Below are 20,833 nucleotides of genomic sequence, written 5' to 3' on the forward strand. Positions count from 1 at the left end.
TTCACATTAATAAGCCATGCTAAGTAAAAGTGAAATATTCAGGCATTACAACTAAAATGTGCTACTGTTCAGTATTAACAAGAAATTCCCTCTAATCACCACCAATAAGGGCCGAGAGAAAGAAAATAATCCCCATTAACATAAAGTCTCTTACCTTCCATACTGGTTCTCCAGTGCTGTTTTTAATATGAGGCACATTAAAATTCAACATACGTTTCAAAGCCACTGGAAATGAAAACAGTCTTATTAAATATTACCAATGTTTTTAGGATTTCACTTTTCCACCACACTTATTACTTATTACCTCAAAACAAAATGCACAAATCACTCTAGTAAAACTGATTAATCAATATTAATGCATATGTAGAAGTAGGGTCAGACTTTGTAAGACAGTTTCATCAACAACTAAAGGGATATTGCCTGGGAGATTTTCTAATTTAAGCATCTTTGCCCAGATTAAAATGTGAAAAATGTTCAGGAAGAAGCCTTTTCCATGTCTCCTGATGATACCACACTACGTTTTATATAGATGCAAAAAGAAATCGTCAATCACGACCTTGCAGTGGCCTCGATAGATAACTGGTGCTGTTGTCTATTTACTGTGTGGCTGAAAGCATAGATTTTTAAGTTTTTCTAAAAACAAAAATCCTCTATGATATATTTAATTGGTTCATATTTAAATGGTTTAAAACCTAAATACAGCAGATCTATTTTTTAGTTATCCTGGAGTGCATTCTACCGCCAATTATCCTGTCAGATTCACTAGTGAGACTTTCCTATAGATGTGGTACGTAACTGATAACTCCTGCTTAAAAAATACACAATTCTATAATCATAGCAGTTATGCTCTATGTCTTATAGTATTTTGTGGTTTTTACTGCTCATCTGTTCATGTGTTACAGAAGACTCAGAAATATTTTCTAAGGGAAATAAAAATCTTGATACACTTTTATGTGAAGTTGAGATGGCCAAATATTCAAGGGAGGGTAGTAGTTATCTGATTAAATGTTTAAATGATTGGTAATCCTAAAATCTACTTGGTTGTTTTTTTGTTGTTGTTGTTGTTTTTTTGCGTTACGCGGGCCTCTCACTGCTGTGGCCTCTCCCGTTGCGGAGCACAGGCTCCGGACGCGCAGGCTCAGCAGCCATGGCTCACGGGCCCAGCCGCTCCGCGGCATGTGGGATCCTCCCGGACCGGGGCACGAACCCGTGTCCCCTGAATTGGCAGGCGGACTCCCAACCACTGTGCCACCAGGGAAGCCCCCTTGGTTGATTTTTAAAAAGCATTTGGATTAGGTTTTATTAAGTAATACAGAATAATCTACAAGCTAAACACCTACCAGAGAAGATTATAATACTCAAATCACCTGCGTATCAATTTACAGCATATTCACTCACTAGAAAAACTTCTATTAAATGCTTATTTCTTGAAGCAGATTAAAATAATAAGAGATTGCACATCAGTAATATATTTATATATACATAGAGATACGGAGGTGATTTGTTGGTAAAATGTTAGTACCTAATGTCCAGCCAATTATATACATCGCCCAGGGCTTCCCTGGTGGCGCAGTGGTTGAGAGTCCGCCTGCCGATGCAGGGGACACGGATTCGTGCCTGAGTCCGGGAAGATCCCACATGCCGCGGAGCGGCTGGGCCCGTGAGCCATGGCCACTGAGCCTGCGCATCCAGAGCCTGTGCTCCGCAACGGGAGAGGCCACAACAGTGAGAGGCCCGCGTACCGCAAAAAAAAAAAAAAAAAAAAAAAAAATATATATAACTTCGCCCATAATTTAGACCTACTTCAGAAGCTCACAGATATTACAATAGTTCACAGAGGACACCTAGGAAGAATCACAGCCTGTGGTGCATATGAGTTCCAGGTACATGGTGCTCTCCAGAGCTTCGCTAACTGAAAGAAGCCCATATCAGCAGATATTCCCACGTTTGCCTTCTCAGCTCCATCTTGGTGAATTTCCCCATTTCTGAGCCTTGGCTAACTTGTTAACAGGGATTCTGACACAATGGATTTGTTAATAAAGTACATGGCCTAAGACTCAATTGTGATTTATTTCCCAAAACATTCTCAGTAGGCATCAGGGAAATGTTTACTTGTCCTACTATAGCACATAGTTTACCTTTCTCTCAAAGTAAGACAGAACTCAACTGGAGTACTAATTTGATAAACCTGGCATAACCTATGGAGTAATGATGTGAAATCTTGCTACAATGAAGTTTATTTCTGCAGAAATCCATATTATACTACTAGACTTTAACATTTTACAAAGTTTCTGCATATAAAAATTACCATCCAAATTTCATTTTTCAGAAAGCTCCTTTGTACTGGTACAGAGTCTCCCTTAACATGTTTTTATTTTAATATGTAGTATGACCTAATTCATTGAGGTTCATTAAGCTGTCAGAACCATACTGCAAAGACAAGTGGGGCTTCTATTTGCTTACACAGATAAAATGAATGGCAGTTATTTCCCAAATTTTATTTGGACTTTCATATATTTAAGTTACACCTGACTTCATCTGATAGCTTACACTACATTATCTATTGGGGAAATGCAGAACACAACTCATTACGCACTGTGTCGTTAGTAGATTGAAGTCTATCATTAATTTTTCTTTGAATTGCAAAGGAAAGAATCAAGTACAGCCAAAATCCTTTCTGTAGGTCATATTAATTATAACCAGTTATATTCCTATTCCGATTTATATGCAAAAGAACATAATTAAAAGAGACAGAACTTCCAAATATGCAAATTCTTAATGGCTTATCTCTATTAGCTTCTCAGAATTAATAGTATGCCAACTTTCAAGACAATTAGCTAACAGGTATAAACCAAGTTGCCATCAGAAGTTTCCAAAAAATAAGGCAAAACTAAAATTATCTAAGGTGGAAAAAATATCAAAGCTCAAGGGAAAGAATATGTATTTTTTAAAACCATACTTCACGGTATAAATGGAAGCTATATAACCATGCTCTGTTAAACATGAAACTAATAAGGCGTAGTTTAAAAACACTAATTTGCCAAATAATTAAAATGGGAAAGGTATTAATTCATTCGTTTTGCCATTCTTATATCCCATTCCCGCATGCTGAAGACGGAAATCTTTATCACAAGGCGTTTCTCTTCAGGTACCCCCAAAGACTGGTCCACAGGAGACAAATGGCAGAGTGTAATCTGCTCTGAAAAGAGCATCTAAATTTGTAACTGTGGTGTAAGTGCCGAAAATGAAACTCTCAACATTAAAATGGGAGAGAACTTAACCACGCGCAGAAACAAACCCGAAGACCTCGTAAGTGGCAAGGGCTGGAAATGCCAGGTGTCAGATCTGGTCGCCATGGCCTTTTGAGGCCCAGTAGGAAAGAGACAAGAGCAGGACCGCAGCAACCCGCTCACCCCTGAAGCCCCTTCTCCGGCACATCTGAGAGCCGAGTTCTCAAGCTAATGGCATCTCTTCCCTAAAAACTCAAAAGGGGAAGGTCTCTCGATGGTCTGAGAACGGGATTAAGCTATTGGAGGTCCGTCTCCGAACTGCACGCACCGCGACCGAGTGAGGGCGACAAGAAGAGGAATACGTCCTCACGGCAAGCACAAAACCGCAGGAAAGAGAAGGGAATAAGCCGGTACCTGTTTGTCTCTCTCGAATACTGGCTGCTGCGGCCGCCGCCATCTTGGCTCCCACCATACACTGCCCGGCTGGAGAGCGGAGCCCGATCATGACGTGGCCGCCCCGACCGCCCCGGAAGCAAAAATCGGAGGGGCGGGACCATAGAAAGCCGAACCCCGCCTCCTCCAGGGTGAACCTCCCATTCTCTCAGCTCTCTCCACAAAACTTAAGAGACCCAACGTGGGAATAATACCCGAACACCTGGCAGTCTTTACTTTCCAGCGGCGTAATAGTAGGAATTTTTATCCTGTCTAATCAAGCCACAGCTTCTCAAAGGGTAGCTGCTTTAAAGTGAGCTCTTTAGGGCAGGAGCGTGTTGTAGTGCTAAGACCCTAAATACTGAACTGTTAGTTTGGTCGTCTACAGATCTCTTGTGGTGATAATAATCTAGGAGCTTAAGGATCACAGGACTAAAGTAAATGAAGCTCCTGGAACAAAATTGGCACTTCAATGCTAGCTCCCTTTTCTGTTTCCCCAGTGCAGCAGGAGGGGTCTCCCGTTTGCTCCTTTTCTGGGAAACAGGCAGCTTCGGAGCATTGCTCTAATCAGGCAGGTTTCTTAATCTCATCTGTTAGGCAAAATGGTCTAGCTGCATGGGGTTGTTTTGCCTACATGGACACAGAAGCCAGGAAGGCGCAAAATGGCAGTTTGTATTTTCCTCCTTTTAGTAACTGCAAAATCACAAAACATTACTTTGGCAGGGGGTGTAAGTGGATAGTGCAGGTGTCTTAATGTACACTTAAAGCCATATGATGACAAAATGTATCCAATATTAATGATTTCTAATTTAATCCATAGATTTTTTTACTGGATGTCAAAAATGGACACAACTCATTTCCCGTATGGTCAACAGAGTTCACTTAGGATATTGCATTAGTTATTGAATATGTTCATTCTGAAGCTTCACCAAATTCTGAAATGAAATTAGAGACCCTGTGCCTCAAAAACTGGTTTGAAAACTTAACTTTTCGAATTTATGAGAAATTAAGTTACCCCAACGATTACATAAAGAGCAAAATTTTTAAACAAAACACAAAGGTTTATTTTTATGAAACTTGACAGGTGATCTCATTCTTAATGCCATTAGGGAACACCCTAGAACTGGACCTACATTCTTTTTTTTCCTTGTGTAAATTTTTTTCACCTTTTTTGAGGGTATAATTGATAAATTTGGCAACATATCTGAAACGTACATTGTGATGATATGATATATATGTATACATTGTGAAAGAATTCCCCCCACTTATTTACCACATCTATCATCTCACATATATATTTATTTTTTGGTGAAAACTTTTGAGTTCTACTCTCTTAGCATATTTCAATTATACAGTACAGTTAACTACAGTCACGTTATATATTAGATCCTCAGACCATACTCATCTTATAGCTGATTTTTTACTGCTTCCTATATGTGGAATAAAAAAAAGAAAACTGGAATCACCAATGAACTAGGTGTGTTGCGATTAAACAGAAATGACAGTTCCTGCCCTATGGGAAAGTTCTACTTAATTTTTTGTCTTCATGGAATATAAAATAAACAGGCTTTCCCACTGTCAACATCTGAGAGCCCAATCTTGTTCATTTGTTTACTTCTACTTTCAAATGCAAATCTACCTAACCATTTCAGAGCTCCAGCATAGACCTCCCAAAATATATGACTCATATGACATAGAACACTAAGGCATGTTTAACATTTGTGTACAGTATATACATTTGAAATGATAAAAACTGTCCTGACCAAGGAGTGCACACAGTGTGGGCAAACAAATGTATAGGAAATATATGTCCCACAGAACAGTGGCAGTAAACAAACAGTCCCTGTAATGCTAAGACTGAGTAAGGTATTTGTAATGTGTTTTTAGAATAAGGAAAGAATTAAACTATGGCTGTTAGAGTGTTAGTTAACCTAACTTTTTTAGTGGTTTAACTGACTCTACCTATCCAGATGTTGGGCTAAAATAATATAATTATTCTGGCAAACTATTATTTTACATTAGGGGATAGATAGTTTTAACAGAGAATACCTCAGAACAGCTCATTCAAGAGAGGTTCCTACCTGTCAGCCGATAATTGCTTGCAGGATCTCTCAAATGGGGAAAGGATCTATTATCTACACAGTATTGTCAGAATTTTAACCTTGTTAAATCCTAACAAGTTACTTGATTTAGTTTATATAAGCACTTCACATTTAGTAGCAGAAACACATTTATTTAGAAAACTTCATTATAAGTGTCATTTTTTTTTGTTGTATCTGAAGTCTTTAAAAAAAGGGAAACTAGGCTGACATAAACTATCACCTAACATAATACCTGGCATACAGTAGATATTGGAATATGTTTGGCAATTTGAAAAGATAACAGTCAAAATGAGAACTTTAAAATAGGATTTCTTCAAAGCAATGCAAATTTTCCTAAACTATATGTAATACACATTCAAGTAATCCATCAATGTGTTTTTATGCTTTACATTGCATCACGTAGAGCATAAAACTAGTTTAATAGCTTATTGTAAAATTAGCAACAAAGCTGTGATAAGCACTATATATAAGAATTACACACTTATAAATAGAATCTTGTTCTAATCATTTTCTTATAATGACTGAATGTAAAAGGCAAAGTCACGGAGAAAACTTACCTATTATATTACACTCTCCTTTACTGCACATTTAGCATTGAGTACAAAAGTTCCAAGAGCTTCCATATAATTAGGGGAAAAAATTATAAGAAGTTTGGAATAAAGCAGAAGCCAAAGTAAATTCTCAAGTTAGTAATCAAATGAAAGCTTTTTACTTCACCCAAACAAATAATGACTAATTTGTAATACGGAAATTAAATATTACAAAGTATAAAGTCATGAGCTAGTTTCTGATATTTTAAAGAATCTTTACCTTAAATACTAAAATAGTAAAATGACTAAGTACAAGAATAGTAGAGAATTGCATAAATGCCTTCAGATGAAGTTCTCACACCAAAAAATTTAAAATTATTAAAAAAAATGAATATAAAACTAACCTAAGACCATTAACAGTAGATGCATACAAGGCGAATTTATGCTTTTTCTTGATAATGAGAGTAACAGAAAACAAACTTGAAATATATGTCATTTAGACAACTGAAATATTTAAGAAATACATATACACATTTATAAAGGTTTATAGCATAATTCCTTTTTAAAATCAATGTCAGTAGGAACTATGCATTGGCTATAACAATGAACAGAAAAAGAACAAACGTAATACCAACCATTTGACATAGTAACAATGCAGAAAATAACCTATGTCAGGTTTCTCTGATGTATCTTGACTGTAAAGATTAATCTAAAATCATACTGATGGAACATTCTTAAAGCCAGAAAATATTTTGCAATATGAATATTTATACTTCACTTTAAAACGTGAATATACTAAGTTATTTACATCACTTTATCCCTAAGGCCCTGTCTACACATAAAAGAATTGAAACACTGTTTTTAATTGTAGCTAACCCAAGCACACTGCCTCCCCACCAGCCCTCCCCACCCAAAAAGCATGTGAGTTTTAACAGCTTTAATTACCACTGTAATTAAATGAATTCAAACTACAAATAACCAGAAAATAGCTTTAATTAGGTTTTCTGGTTTGTATTGGTTTAATGGCTTTTAAAACTTTATAAAAACTAGGTAGGTTAAGAAATAAAATATCCAGTTTATCAACACATTTGGAATAAAAGCTGTATGGTGAGGTTAAACCTCTTTTTTGATAATTGCTCCTTTAATTACTTTTGATAATTTAACAGAATTCAACACAAGACAAAGAAATGCCTTGTTTAATGTTTTAAAACCTTCATGTTAAAGTTAAACTTTAATTTGCTGGGTCTGTTAGAAAATGTAACAAAATTTTACTAGGATTATGTTTTAGTTTTCCTTTGGTATTAATAACAGATTAATTACCAGTATCAAACCAATCCTGTCATTTGTCTTTAAAACTATCAATAATTTAAGGATGCTTCTTGGAGAGGATGAGAATATGGCTGATACCTGCTTTATGTAGCAAGAAAAATGTGCTTAAAACCAAGCATTTTACCTCTCATACGATTTATTCTGGTGAAAAACCCATTTATATTTGATAACAGATTAGGAACATTAGACTTTTCCAGTTTCTTCTTTTGCAAGAGTACAAATATGGTGACACAACTATGGGATTAGGTATCTTCAAATTGTTATTACATAATCTCTTGTTACTTCTAGGCATTCTTTGACTTTTAGTAGCATTAATAAAGTTTAAAAAAGGAAATGGAAGAGTTTATAGAAGGATAACAGTTAATTCTGCATGGTTGAGATTAGAGTGGGTTTTTCATTCTATTTGTAATTCTTTCTTACACATTTCTACATTGTTTATATAACAGGTACCTTTCAAAAGCAAAGAAGATAACTATATAATGCAATGGTGCCAGCTTACCTTTCATACAACCATCTTGATAATAAATAACTGTCAAATAGCCAAACCTACCAAATGGCAATCCACAGAGATCATTCTATTCAGATAACCTAAAATGTGGATCAGACATAATGTGGTCTAATACCACACATGGGATACATGAAAAAAAAAAAAATCCTATGATTAAAGCCAAAGGCTTTAAAGAAGACACTTACTTAGGGATTTTCAACTGTATTTTAATCCACCTCAGAAGTGTTTTAAGACTATGGAATGTCCATAGATTCTAGAATATTTGTGCAATTCTGCTTTTTAATATAATACTTCCCTTTAGGCATAATCTAATTGCAGTGTGGATCTATTTTAACATAACTTAATAATCTAAAAACATTTTTAACTAATTTAGTGCCATCCCAGAAAAGGATACATATAACACACCCCCCAAAATATGACTTTGATTTATACAACAAGATTTATCATTTAGCTTTCCTATTTAATGCTTTAAAATAAAATAAGTAATAATTTGAAAATTGAATAAAACTAGAAAAATCACTGTGGCATCCTATAGCTAATCCCAATTTACAAAAACAGTGAGTACAAGTTTTCTTATTATATATAGCATGCTACTATAGTTGAAGAAAGTCTGTACAGCCATTCTAAAAGTATTTGTATTGAGGTTTATGAAGCATGTATATTAAGAAAATAGAAAAGTATCAACTTTGGTACACCTTAACAAAAAAACTTTTTAGCTTAAGTGGCCAAAATATTCCTTTATGTTCATATCATATATTTTATTGGGCCAAGTTTGCTCAAAAGTGATGACAGACAGATTTCTGAAACAAAAAGTATCAAGAGCAGCTTTTAAAGAAGCATCTCTTTGTTCAAAACAGTTAATGTCCAATGAAGTGAGAATTTTCTTCCTTTTCTAATCTTAGAGTGTTTTTTATGGCAAAGTCCATATTTTCTTGAAATTCTTTATAGGTACTGGTGATAGGAAGAGCTAAGCAGTTATTAAACTTGTTTCCAACAGGAAAATCCATATGAAGGCACTCAATTGATGGAGTGGGTTTAAATCCAGCAGGTGGAATGGAACTGCAACCAGTAGCAAAAATAAGAATGTCTTCCATTGTTACTGTAGATTTACCATCTGAAAAGAATACCAAAAAAGGAAAAAAAAGAAAAAAAATCTGTGTTATATATTGCTACCATCATAGACTCTTCCCCAACTAGACTAGACATGTTGAAAAGCAGAGACACCCACATTAACAGAGATGCATAAGAGGAAAACTAAATCACTAAGTGTAGTAATAGGAAAATGGTATATTGAATACATGTTTATTTGAATTTCAAAGTAGGACTCATACAATAATTTGGTTGACCTACTCACTGTATATTTAAATGTCTTCCTTAATATAAAATTATCATATAGTCCAAGAGGTTCAGTAGGTTTTGAAACTTGATCTTTCGGGGATATGATCCTACAAACAATTTTAAACCAATTCTAGACCATTGCTATTTGATAAACTATTTCAACAAAGGAAAAAACTAAGATGGTATAAAACATCCAAACAACCTAGCTAAAAAATTTTCAACTAAAAGTTAAATTGTTTTACAACATATTAAACAGAATGAATTTACATTGCTAAGGCTCAATGATAAATATCATTACCATGCTCTGATCAATGGATGAGGAATAATTCAATTTAACTTAAAATTTAAAAAGGTGAAGTAAATGACTAGCTTTGAGACTATCCTGTGCTGTGGCAATCACCCGTATATTTAAAGTTTTCTAGGAAGAATGCCTCTCACTTCAAATTACCTAGAGGAAAACAACCGAAAAATATAACTTTACTATGTAACCTTTCCTATCACTTTCAACTCAGTCATATAAACTTGTTTTGAAACAAGTTTTGTAAATAAGTAGTTAGATTAAAGTCTTACTATAAAAAGCAAAACTCAAAGAAATAAATATCCCAAAACAAAATTTCTACGACAGTTAAATAAAAATAAAACATCTACATACCCTCAACAGCCTGTAAGTAACTGTTCCAAAACCCCAAAGCCTGTACGTCAGATAATGTGTGTACTGTAAAAAGATCACTAAGAATTTTTGTGGAAAGATTCTCAGGTTTATGACAGAAGATGTTACAAAATGCTTCTGGATAAGTCTGAATTTTCTCCAAAACACCAAGAGTTCTCAGACCCTGTTTAAAACTTAAGAGAAGAAAAACAATGAGCCAACATTCATACACATGTGTTTGGAATGAACATTTCTAGCTAATTTACTATCACATATACGTGTGAAAAAGACAGAAAAAAAAAGATGTGGGGAAAAAAAGGTGAGGAAAAACAAAGAAAAATATGGATACACTTTATGTGATATGGTATTTTCAAATCAATAACAAGCAAATGTATTAATATAAAATGAATATTTTCCATGCCTACATTATTTGGCTTTATGGAATAGTTTTAAAATTAAGCTAACAATTTTTTATTAAGAGGAAAAAAGTAGATATCTAAAATTTTACACTTCAAAGCTAGTTAGTATAAAATGAAAGACTGCAAAGAAAAAGAATCATAAACTTGAGCCACATAAAAATTTTAAACTTATGTATTGCTAAAAAGAAATTAACAAAGACAAAACAAAGTGGGAAAATATTGATACATGATAGAACACTAATTTCTCTAATATAACAAAAATACAAATCATTTTCTAAAAGAACTCAACAGGAAATACAAAATATGAATGCATCATTAAGAAAATACAAGTAACAAATGAATTTTTAAAAATGCACATTCTCACTAATAAGCAAAGAATGAAGAAGATACCATTTTTGCCTACCAGACTGACTAACCCTAACTGTGGCTCTGGATTCCCTATCCACGTCCTCAGGTACCCTGCTACACTGACTCATCTTCCCTTCTATTAGCTCTTCCTCAAGAGCACAAAAATATGCTTATCTTTTCCATCTTTGAATAAGGGAAAAAATTCACTCAATCCCATCTGCTTTCCTTTGAGACAACCTATGTGAAAGACTTACCTACATTTACTGTCTCCTTTTCTTAATTTCCTATTCACTTTCCCTCCACTCCTTTCTACATCTCAGGAATAACTGCCCTAAGTGCATGAATGATGTATGGGATCAGTCTCCTGGTTTCCCCTTATATCTCTGGCCAAACCTTCCGAGTCTCTTACAAAGCTTATTCTTTCTTTGCTTTGCCTTAAATGCTACTGTTTGTCCCTCATGGATCTGTAACAAGGCAAATTTCTCTTTTTTCTTACCATATCCCATGGCTTTATTTAAGCAGGTTTATGTTCATTAACTATAAAATCTATTATTTCAGCCCAGAATATATACCCAACAGACTGCTGGGTACCACATATTCCAAGCACCCAAACTTATTAAGTCCAAAAGAAAGCTAATTATCTTACTACCAAAATCAGAACCGTAAGTGACAACAAATGCCTCCATTATTCACCCTATTAGTACAGCTAAATCTGAAAGTCATTCTTAACTCTTCCCTCTGCCACTCCTAATTACAAATCCTATGAATTTCCTTTTTTGAAATCCCCTTTATCTGCTCACATCTCCATATACCAGTGGAACTGTTGTACCAGGTATGTAAGCTTCCAAGTTGATTTTCCATGTAAACCCCATACTGTCATTCATCCTTAGGTATGTTGGATGGAGGCCCCCAAAAGATATGTCCACATCCTATTCCCTGGAACCTGTGAATGTGATCTTAGTTGGAAAAAGGGTCCAGGCAGATGTAACTAAGTTAACGATCTTGAAATCATTCTACCTAGGTTATCTGGGCTCACCCTAAGTCCAATGACAACTGTCTTTATAAAAGATAGAGAGGAAAAGGCCATGTGATATAGATTCAGAGATTGGAGTTATGCAACCACAAGCCACCAGAAGCTAAAAGAAGCAAAGAATGGATTCTCTTCCTAAACTCCCAGAAAGAATGAAGCCCTGCCAACACCGAGACTTTGGACTTCTAGCCTCCAAAAATATGGGAGAATAAATTTCTTTTGTTTTGAGCCACTCAGTTTGGAAACTAATAATACACACTCTGCACATGAAATAAAGTCCAAACTCCTTAACATGGCTTTTAAGGTCCTCCACAATACAATTGCTGCCTTTCTTGCTTGCTTTTAACTTTCACCTTACACCTACCTTTGAAGCAAATTTCAGCCAAACTTGAGTTCACCTTTATAATTTTACTTTTAATTAAAATGAAATATTTCAAGCTTATATAAAAATCCAGGAAATAACAGAAAACCATGACTGCAAACTTGATTTTGAAAGACATTAACATTTTATGTTTGCTCAGATTATTTTTAAGAAAATATTCTATTCACTCAACTAAATCTGCCCATTCATCAGTTTCCCTTCTCTCCTTTTACAAAGAAAACTATCTGAAACTGCTATTTACCTATTCTGAAATTTTTACTATAGCCTGCATTTCATTTTAGTTTCACTATATATGTATCCCTAAAAAATAACTAGCATTGGTTTGCTTGTTTTGAAACTTTCCAATAATGGTACCATACTGTATACTTATTTTTCTGCAATTTGCTTTTTTGAGAGTAATTTTTTCTAATTGTTATATAGTAATAGTTATTACTACATTTAGGAAACTAGTTCTGTCACTTTATTTTGGGCAACTGTACTGAATTACAAAAAAATTTTTTATTCCTTCCTGCCGATTTTTGTATTTTTAAAACAAAATTCCAATTTACCTTCTATTTAAAAAGTTATACTAATTCTTATTTTTTAAATGGTTACCTCAAAATTTTAATCGGCATATTTGAAATCTAAAGTGAATCAGGTATTTACCCTCTTCCTGAACAATACAAAGACCTTAGAACACTTGCAACTCTGGTAGCTCTCTCTTCCTATGCTACTTAAACATTTTGTTCCACCTTGTATCATAAATCCCCAAAGTAAACATTAATTTTTTGTACAATCAGTGTTTACTCTAAAATTAACAAATTTCTTTCGTTACCATTCCTTCTCACTTGCACACCTCCCTGTTAGTGTCCTTTACCTCTTGTAACCTTGCTACACTCTTTACAGAAGCAGTTCTAAGATTATTTTAGTTGGACAGTCATCTAGACTACCAATGATAATTTTAATTCTTCCAATCCTTAATAACACTCACTTATTCATTTAGTCTTGTTGCTCTACTAGGACCTCCAGCATATTGTAGAAATGAAGGGGGTAATTATATGTATCCCAGGCTTGTCATGGCCTTAAGAGGAACGTCTATCACACTTCATTAAGGATAATGTTTGCTGAATCTTTACTAGCTAATCTTTATAAGGATATTTCAAATTGTTAGCTTAAAATTATGTATAAATGTTTAAATGTAGCAATTGCTTTTTTTGCATGTATAACTGTATGAAGATTGTTTGATTTTTCTCTTTTAATCTATTAGTGGAGTGCACTAAAGCAAGATTTTTTTTTTTGATGTTCTACCTGCCTTGCTTCCTTTCATAAACAGTCCTCAGAACTGTTAGTAAATTTTGAGGCCATGTTGCTAGATACAAATATATTCAAGACTGCTGAATCCTAAAGAATTTGTTCTTTTTAACACTATTAGGGTCATTTAAGGACAAGGCTTTTTAAAAAGATTATTAGAATTTCTTTCTCTCTTTTTTTGCTTTAAAGTCATTTATTTGCAATGCAATTTAAGATCCTCTGTTTTTTAAATACGAATATAAGCTATTTACATGTAATATAATTACCTATATGTTTTCTATCTTATGTTTTCTTTGAGCATGTGTTTTCCCTTGCTTGTTTTCATCCCTCTTTTTCTGTTCACTATATGATTAAATATGTTTTCTTTATTTCTATCCCCACCCCCATCAAACTGGTTTGGAAGTTACACACTCTATTCCTGTTATTTTAGAGTTTTCCCTTAAAATATACATACTTGGCTTAACAATCTTAAGGTAATTAATGCTTCCCCACTACTACCTCAAGAATACAAGTTCCTTAAAACAATAAATACAATGTCCATTCTCTTCTTACAGATGAACCTTTAGCTAGTATTTTAATTATTTTAACCATTTCTTACCAAAATTTAGTTGTCTTTTAAATGGCCAATGCTTGTTTTTATTTATTCAGGTTTTTTCATTTCTTTGCTTACTCCTGGTGCTTGTATCTTACTTTGTCCTTCTGGGTCCAATTTCTTTCTTCCTTAAGTAGGTATTTTATTAATCTCTCCAGGAAAGAAGTAAACCTGTCTCAAAATGTCTTTATTTCCTCCTCTCTCTTGAATGATAACGTAACTAGCTCTGTGAAGTTACTATCTTGGCTGTCTGTTTTCAACGTTGATGTCACTGAAAAAAAGGCGTCCAATATAATTGATGCTCATTTTTACAATAATGTCTTTTTGCTCAGAACACAATTTCATCACAAAGTACACTATACTTCAGCATGGTAAGCCCTGTGAACCTGAAGAACTTCTCAAGCAGCATTTTCTATAATATTGCCCAGCCTCTGTCTCTTTTGTCAAATATATGTGTGGGTGCTCTTATTCTAACTTTCATGACATTTCTTGTTTCAGTCCTTTTCTCTCTCTTTCTCTTCAATGGCCTAGCATTTAACAACCACCAAGTTTCATTTCCATGATCATTTTTGTTTCTGTTTCGTTTTCCTTGTTTTTCTGTTGGTTGCTTATTTTTTTGGATTCCATTTTTATCTATAGTGTTTTGAGTGTATTTCTATGTGAAGATTTTTTTAAAAATGTAATAATTTACTGCTGCCAACATTTTATCAGTTCAAGTATAGAAACATTACTTCCCTTCATGTCCCTTTGCCTTTTGCTGTTTATAATTTCCTAAGTATTTCTTTTATATACATTATGAATCACATTAGAGAATGTTATAATTTTTGCCTCAGCCATCAAACATAATTTAGTAGACACAAGAGGAGACATGCTTTTATTCTTTTCATTATTCTTTCTTCCTTCCTGATGTTACAAGATTCTACCTTTAATAATTTGCTTTCTATTTCAAAAAATTCCCATAGGCATTCTTTTAGGGTAGATCTGCTGGTGACAAATCGTTTAGTTTTCCTTCAAATAAGAATGTCTAGACTTCTCTAAGCTGTGTCCTTGCTGAGATCCCCAGCTGGTCTGCTTTCATCTCTCTACCTCTCAAAAGTCTTCTTAAGTTTGTTTTATAAACACTGTTCAGGGTTTTTAACTGTGCTTATCAGGAAGGATAGAGAGAAGAGTGTCTATTCCACGTTATCCACAACTGGAAGTCTATGATCATTTTTCAACTTAGAAGCACTATTTGATTCATTTCACATTTTATGTTTGGGTTTTTTTTTCTTTTAAATCACTGTAATAACTTTTTATGTCTCAGTTTGTCCTGTTATTTAAATCCTTGATGTGCTATTCCCAATACTTGCTGTTTAGGATGGTTGTGTTTTGTCTTTTATTGGAACCTCCTCTTCTTTAGCAATGTAACTTTAGCATTCCCATCAGGCTCAGGCTGTAGAAATTTCCCTAAACACTGTTACGTATTTGCTTTTGCCTGCACTCTGTAAGTACTACGAATCCTAAGACCAATTACTTTGTTAATGTCTTTGGTTCAGATTGGGGTCCATTCAGAATGCCAAACCCAAGTTTGGGGCAAACTGAGGGTTCTGATTTCATATGACATTTAGGGTACCATGGCTTTTTTGTTTTTAATAGATCTTTACTGGAGCATAATTACTTCACAATACTGTGTTAGTTTCTGTTGCACAACAAAGTGAATCAGCCATGTGCATACACATGTCCCCATATCCTCTCCCTCTTGAGCCTCCCTCCCATCCTCCTTATCCCACCCCTCTAGGTCATCTCAAAGCACTGAGCCAATCTCCCTGTACTATGCTGCAGCTTCCCACCAGCCAATTATTTTACATTCGGTAGTGTATATATGTCGATGCTACTCTCACTTCCCCCCAACTTCGCCCTCCTACCCCATGATGAACCTAGTTGCAGGGCGGGAATAAAGAGGTACTATGGCTTTTGATTTCCTTGTTATTTCTGACATCTACAGGACTCTTGAGCTTTAAAATATTGTTTTTTGCTATATGATTTATCTTTCACATAAAAGGAGGGATCAGTCTTCAGCTTCTTTTCTCTTGCCCTCTTCATCTTGATCTGCCTAACTCCTATTTATAAATCAGGGTTTAATTTAAACACCACTTATACAGATAGGGAAGCCTTTCCTGACAACTAGACTACTCATACCTATAAACACACACACACACACAAAATAAACAAACAGCAATGAATTATCTAACTTAGCAATGAGAAAAAAAGCACCTGATAAGCATATGAATTCCTTGGGAAAAAAATATTTTGTACATCTATGTCATTAAGAGATACATTTCAAATAAGTTTTTAAATAACTATCAAAATTTATAATATGTTTGGATTATTCTATGTATTAATCATAATTATGAATGGTAATTCTAACTGTAAGAAAATTTTGCTATGTAAGAGTCTTATAGTCAGACACTGGATACATTTTAAACAGTTATGTAACAGTGTTACTTTAATTACAGTATTAAAAATACATTGGAGGGCTTCCCTGGTGGCTCAGTGGTTAAGAGTCCACCTGCCAATGCAGGGGACATGGGTTCGAGCCCTGGTCTGGGAAGATCCCACATTGCTGTGGAGTAGCTGGGCCTGTGTGCTACAACTGCTGAGCCTGTGTTCTAGAGCCCGCGAGCTACAACTGCCGAGCCCGTGCACAGCAACCGCTGAGGCCCGCGCGCCTACAGCCCATGCTCCACAACAAAAGAAGCCACCGCAATGACAGGCCCGCACCCTGCAACGAAGAGTAGCCCCCGTTTGCCACAGCCAGAGAAAGCCCGCGTGCAGCAATGAGGACCCAATGCAGCCAAAAATAAATAAATAAATAAATTTATTTAAAATATATATATATATTGGAAATTATATCCTTTACAACTGTTTAAGCTTATGATATCATATTAAATTTTAATTTGGAAGAGTGCTTTAGTTCTGTAGAGCTCTAAAAAAGGAATAAGGACCATATACTGTCAAGTAAAAAATGAGGAGGAAAAAGGGTGGATGGTATGTTACTATTTATGTAATAAAAGAAATGAATATACACACACACATATACTCATATATTTATCTGCTATCAGTTAAAAAAAATAATGGAAGGATAAACAGTAAAAGCCACTAAAATAATTACTTCATAGGGGATGGAAGGTAGGTGTGATAAGGATGAAAGCTATACTTATCTTAACATAATCTGTATGACAGAACTGAGTCCTTTCAATGTACTATCATTATAGATTTGACTTTGGAATCATGCAAACATTTTATATAATTTTAAAATAAAATCAAACTTTAATAAAAGTCAATAAAAAGAAAAAATAAGATAAAAATGAAAATAAAATGTATACCCAGTTAGTATTATAACAACAAAGAAAATAACTATGCCAAATGACTTTAAAACACAGTAATTTGACTGCATAGCCCTAGAACAAAAAGAAATAGAAAAACAAGTTTAACCTATTTTCAATAATGTTATGTTACTGATGATAATGTTGGCATTATCATTCTGTGACTATTATTTACGAAATGTGGATTAAATCAAGGAATTACTTCATGCTCTAATTCATCAATGTCTTTGAGAACTGGGATTATGAACATGGGACAAAGGAAAAGTCAAAAATCTTGTAGTAGTGAATCTGAAGTATCAGTAGAAACCTATGATGTATTTTATCTTAAAAAAATAAAAAAAAACCCAACAAAAAACCCCTATATTTCTTCTTTTAGTCCACTGAAAAGGCCTAGAAACTATGACCAACGTGGCAAAAACAAGCATCCCTAGCATCCAGATTGTGGATTTGAAATACCATTTCCCATTCAAAGAAACAAAGCTCATTAGGCCAGAATGTACAAAAGGAGCATGAAACACCTTGTCATACCATATAGCAAGAAGGCTATCAAAGACCATTAAGGGTCAACATCAAAAGAACTCAAAAGAAACAACATAAAGAGGTTTATACTGGTTAAAGATGAGACAATCTTAACTTCAGTAAGGATAGCCAACTATAACAGTTTTGAATACATTAAATACATAGATTAATGATACTGAAATTTTAAAATTTGCTTGAAAATAAAACTGGAGTCAGTAACAAGGGAAGGCTAGCTAAATGAGACTGGCCACTGGTTGCTTGATAACTGTTAGATCTGGGTGGTGATTACATGGTGTATCACTCTGCCTACTTTCATATATATTTTAGGTTTCCCACTATTAAAAGAACAGCAGCGTGTGAGAACATAAAAATAATTTTTATTTAGAAAAATTAATTATAAATTGAGATAACGATTACTTTTCCTACCTAAACAGTACACATTTAAGCAATTCTGTGTAGAATGTAAGAACAGTATTCATCCTTAAGAGGTTAGTTTGAAAGCATTAGTTTAAAATAGCATTTACATTTTATCAAATATATCTCACATTGTAAGACAATTAACCACTTTAAACATGTAATTTGAGAGAATCCTTAACATATGAACAACTTACCTTTCAAAAGGTGCTTGGACTCTCTTAATTACATGATACACAAGTATGTCTTTTGCCAACCTATATTTATCACTTAATGATGTTATAAGTCTTAGGCATCCAATAAGCTCTAGGTAGTTATAATATTCATTTAGTAAAGAGTTTAAGTCAGCCACAGTTGCTGCAGTATTTATCTGTAATGAAGAAGAAAATACACCCAGTTTACTCATTTACTTGTGAAAGATATTTACATTTCAAATGACACATTACTTTATACTCAATTCTTGAGTACACCTGGGTGAAGTGAAAGTATACTAAGAATTATTTTCCTAGAATAAATGTCTGATAATCCAGTTTAATAAATACTGTATATTTCTGCCAAAACCTAGGTTTTAAGAAATCTAGACTATAATGCCACTTTAATATAGGAAATTACTTCCATAAAAGGCGGTAACTGATATAGAACAGTTACATAGCACTAGAGAGGCAAGAAAGAGGACCTGCAGAGATTTCATGAAAGAAAGAATAGCTGAGATTTAAAAAAATGGATACACTCAAGAGTATTTGAGGGAACAACATAAACAAAGATATACTTAACCATTTATGTGCCAGACACTTTCACATAGGTTAGCTCTTGAACAAAGTTACAGAGGGAGAAAGATAAAATTAGGAGGCAAAGTCCATTTGAATGGACAATCTCCTTGCTATTTCTTTCTTCCAAAAAACTCTTCTTCCAGGTATTTACATGATTCCCTCATTTATTTCAGATCTCTCCTGTGACCTCAGAAGTTTTTCCTGACTACCCTGTTCAAACTACCTTCACACTCTAATAGTTGCGTATATGTTCTCGTCCTCCCAAACCCATCACCCTAAGTTTTAGCTAGGCATATAGCCAAACTTACCTTAAAGCTAGTGTGGCCTTATGTGACTAAGAGCTGTCCAATGGGACATGAGTGAAAATGTGTCAAATTTCCCTGCACTCTACTTCCACTTTCTCCCTGTACAGCAAGCTTCAGCTATGAAGACAATATCCTAAATGACTACACAACAAGAGGAAGGAATCCAATTCTCTGGGTGACTTGGTGTATCACAACTGTACCTTAAAACAGGAGCCATTTCTGTAAAGGCCAGATAGCATTTTATGCTTTGTGGGCCATATGGTGCTTGTCACAACTACTAAACTCCACCACTGTAGTGTAAAAGCAGTCACAGACACATAACAAATGGGTGTGTTTGTGTTCCAATAAAACTTTAAAAAGGCAGCAGGCAAGACTTGGCCTACAGCTATAGTTTGCCAACTCCTACTCTAAAATCTAGATTTTAGAAAAAAATAAATATCTGCCTTTTTTGAGCCATTGTCTTTTGGGTCTCTTTGTTACAGAAGCTTAGCCTATGCTTTAACTTACTATACCCCAAGCATTATCTTGGAAAAGATATCCTTCCTCTTATTCTGTTCTATTTTTATAATATATTTTACTACATGACAGTATATTATATATTTATTTATCTTGTCGTTCCTCTAATATGTAAATTCCAAGAAGGCAGGGGCTTTGTTTGGTTCACTACTTTATCTTCAGTGATAAAACAGTATGGGAAACAGGGACTTCCCTGGTGGCACAGTAGTTAAGATTCCGCGTTCCCAGTGCAGGGGGTCCGGGTTTGATCCCTGGTCAGGGAACTAGATCCCACATGCATGTCGCAACTAAGAGTTCGCATGCCACAACTAAGGAGCCCACCAGCTGCAACTAAGGAGCCCACCTGCCACAACTAAGACCTGGCAGAACCAAATAAATAATAAAAACAAACAAAAAACCATATGGGGTACATAGCACCTTGTAGATATATGTATCTGTTGACTAAATCAGTGAAGGAACACTGGCTAGGAGTCTGGAGTTAGTAAAGCCATGAGGAGAGCTCCAAGTGCCCTAATGAAGAACTTGAACTCCATTCAATAGGCAATGAGAATCCATTAGGATTCCTGAGGAAGAAAGCAATGTGGTCAAACCTGTACTTGTGAAAGAATCATCCTGAAGAAGATGATTAGAATAATATCTTAATTGTTTAAACTTAGATATAACCTGAGTTTGGTATAGTAAGCATACTAGAAATAAGAAGGAAAGGCCACTGTTAGAGACGGATGACTTGACACAAACCGATAAATGGAGTATGGAAGAATGAAA

The 20,833-nt window shown here is 34.7% G+C and overlaps 2 protein-coding genes across 6 annotated transcripts in view; both read right to left on the bottom strand.

The window, feature by feature from the left end:
• The window catches only part of SCFD1 (sec1 family domain containing 1), a 132,089-nt gene extending 128,354 nt beyond the window's left edge, over positions 1-3,735 (bottom strand). Inside the window, exons 1-2 of the mRNA XM_060004730.1 lie at positions 3,645-3,735; positions 155-225 (exon numbers count right to left, since the gene is read on the bottom strand). Of these exons, the coding sequence (XP_059860713.1) occupies positions 155-225; positions 3,645-3,735 (162 nt within the window). The remainder of the gene's footprint in view (positions 1-154; positions 226-3,644) is intronic.
• Positions 3,736-5,896: 2,161 nt separating this feature from the next.
• G2E3 (G2/M-phase specific E3 ubiquitin protein ligase) overlaps positions 5,897-20,833 on the bottom strand; it is a 66,566-nt gene continuing 51,629 nt past the window's right edge. For 3 of the 5 annotated variants that reach the window (XM_060004734.1, XM_060004733.1, XM_060004735.1), the window contains 3 exons: positions 18,675-18,847; positions 10,122-10,312; positions 5,897-9,245 (listed from right to left, as the gene is read on the bottom strand). In XM_060004734.1, coding sequence (XP_059860717.1) covers positions 8,989-9,245; positions 10,122-10,312; positions 18,675-18,847 — 621 coding nt within the window. In that variant the 3' untranslated portion in view covers positions 5,897-8,988. Of the gene's footprint in view, positions 9,246-10,121; positions 10,313-14,185; positions 14,451-18,674; positions 18,848-20,833 lie in introns of those variants that run through there. The other 2 variants (XR_009518363.1, XR_009518362.1) reach the window with 2 other exon arrangements.

The sequence above is a fragment of the Delphinus delphis genome, chromosome 2 (genome assembly GCF_949987515.2).
Source record: "Delphinus delphis chromosome 2, mDelDel1.2, whole genome shotgun sequence".
Taxonomy (NCBI): Eukaryota; Metazoa; Chordata; class Mammalia; order Artiodactyla; family Delphinidae; genus Delphinus; species Delphinus delphis.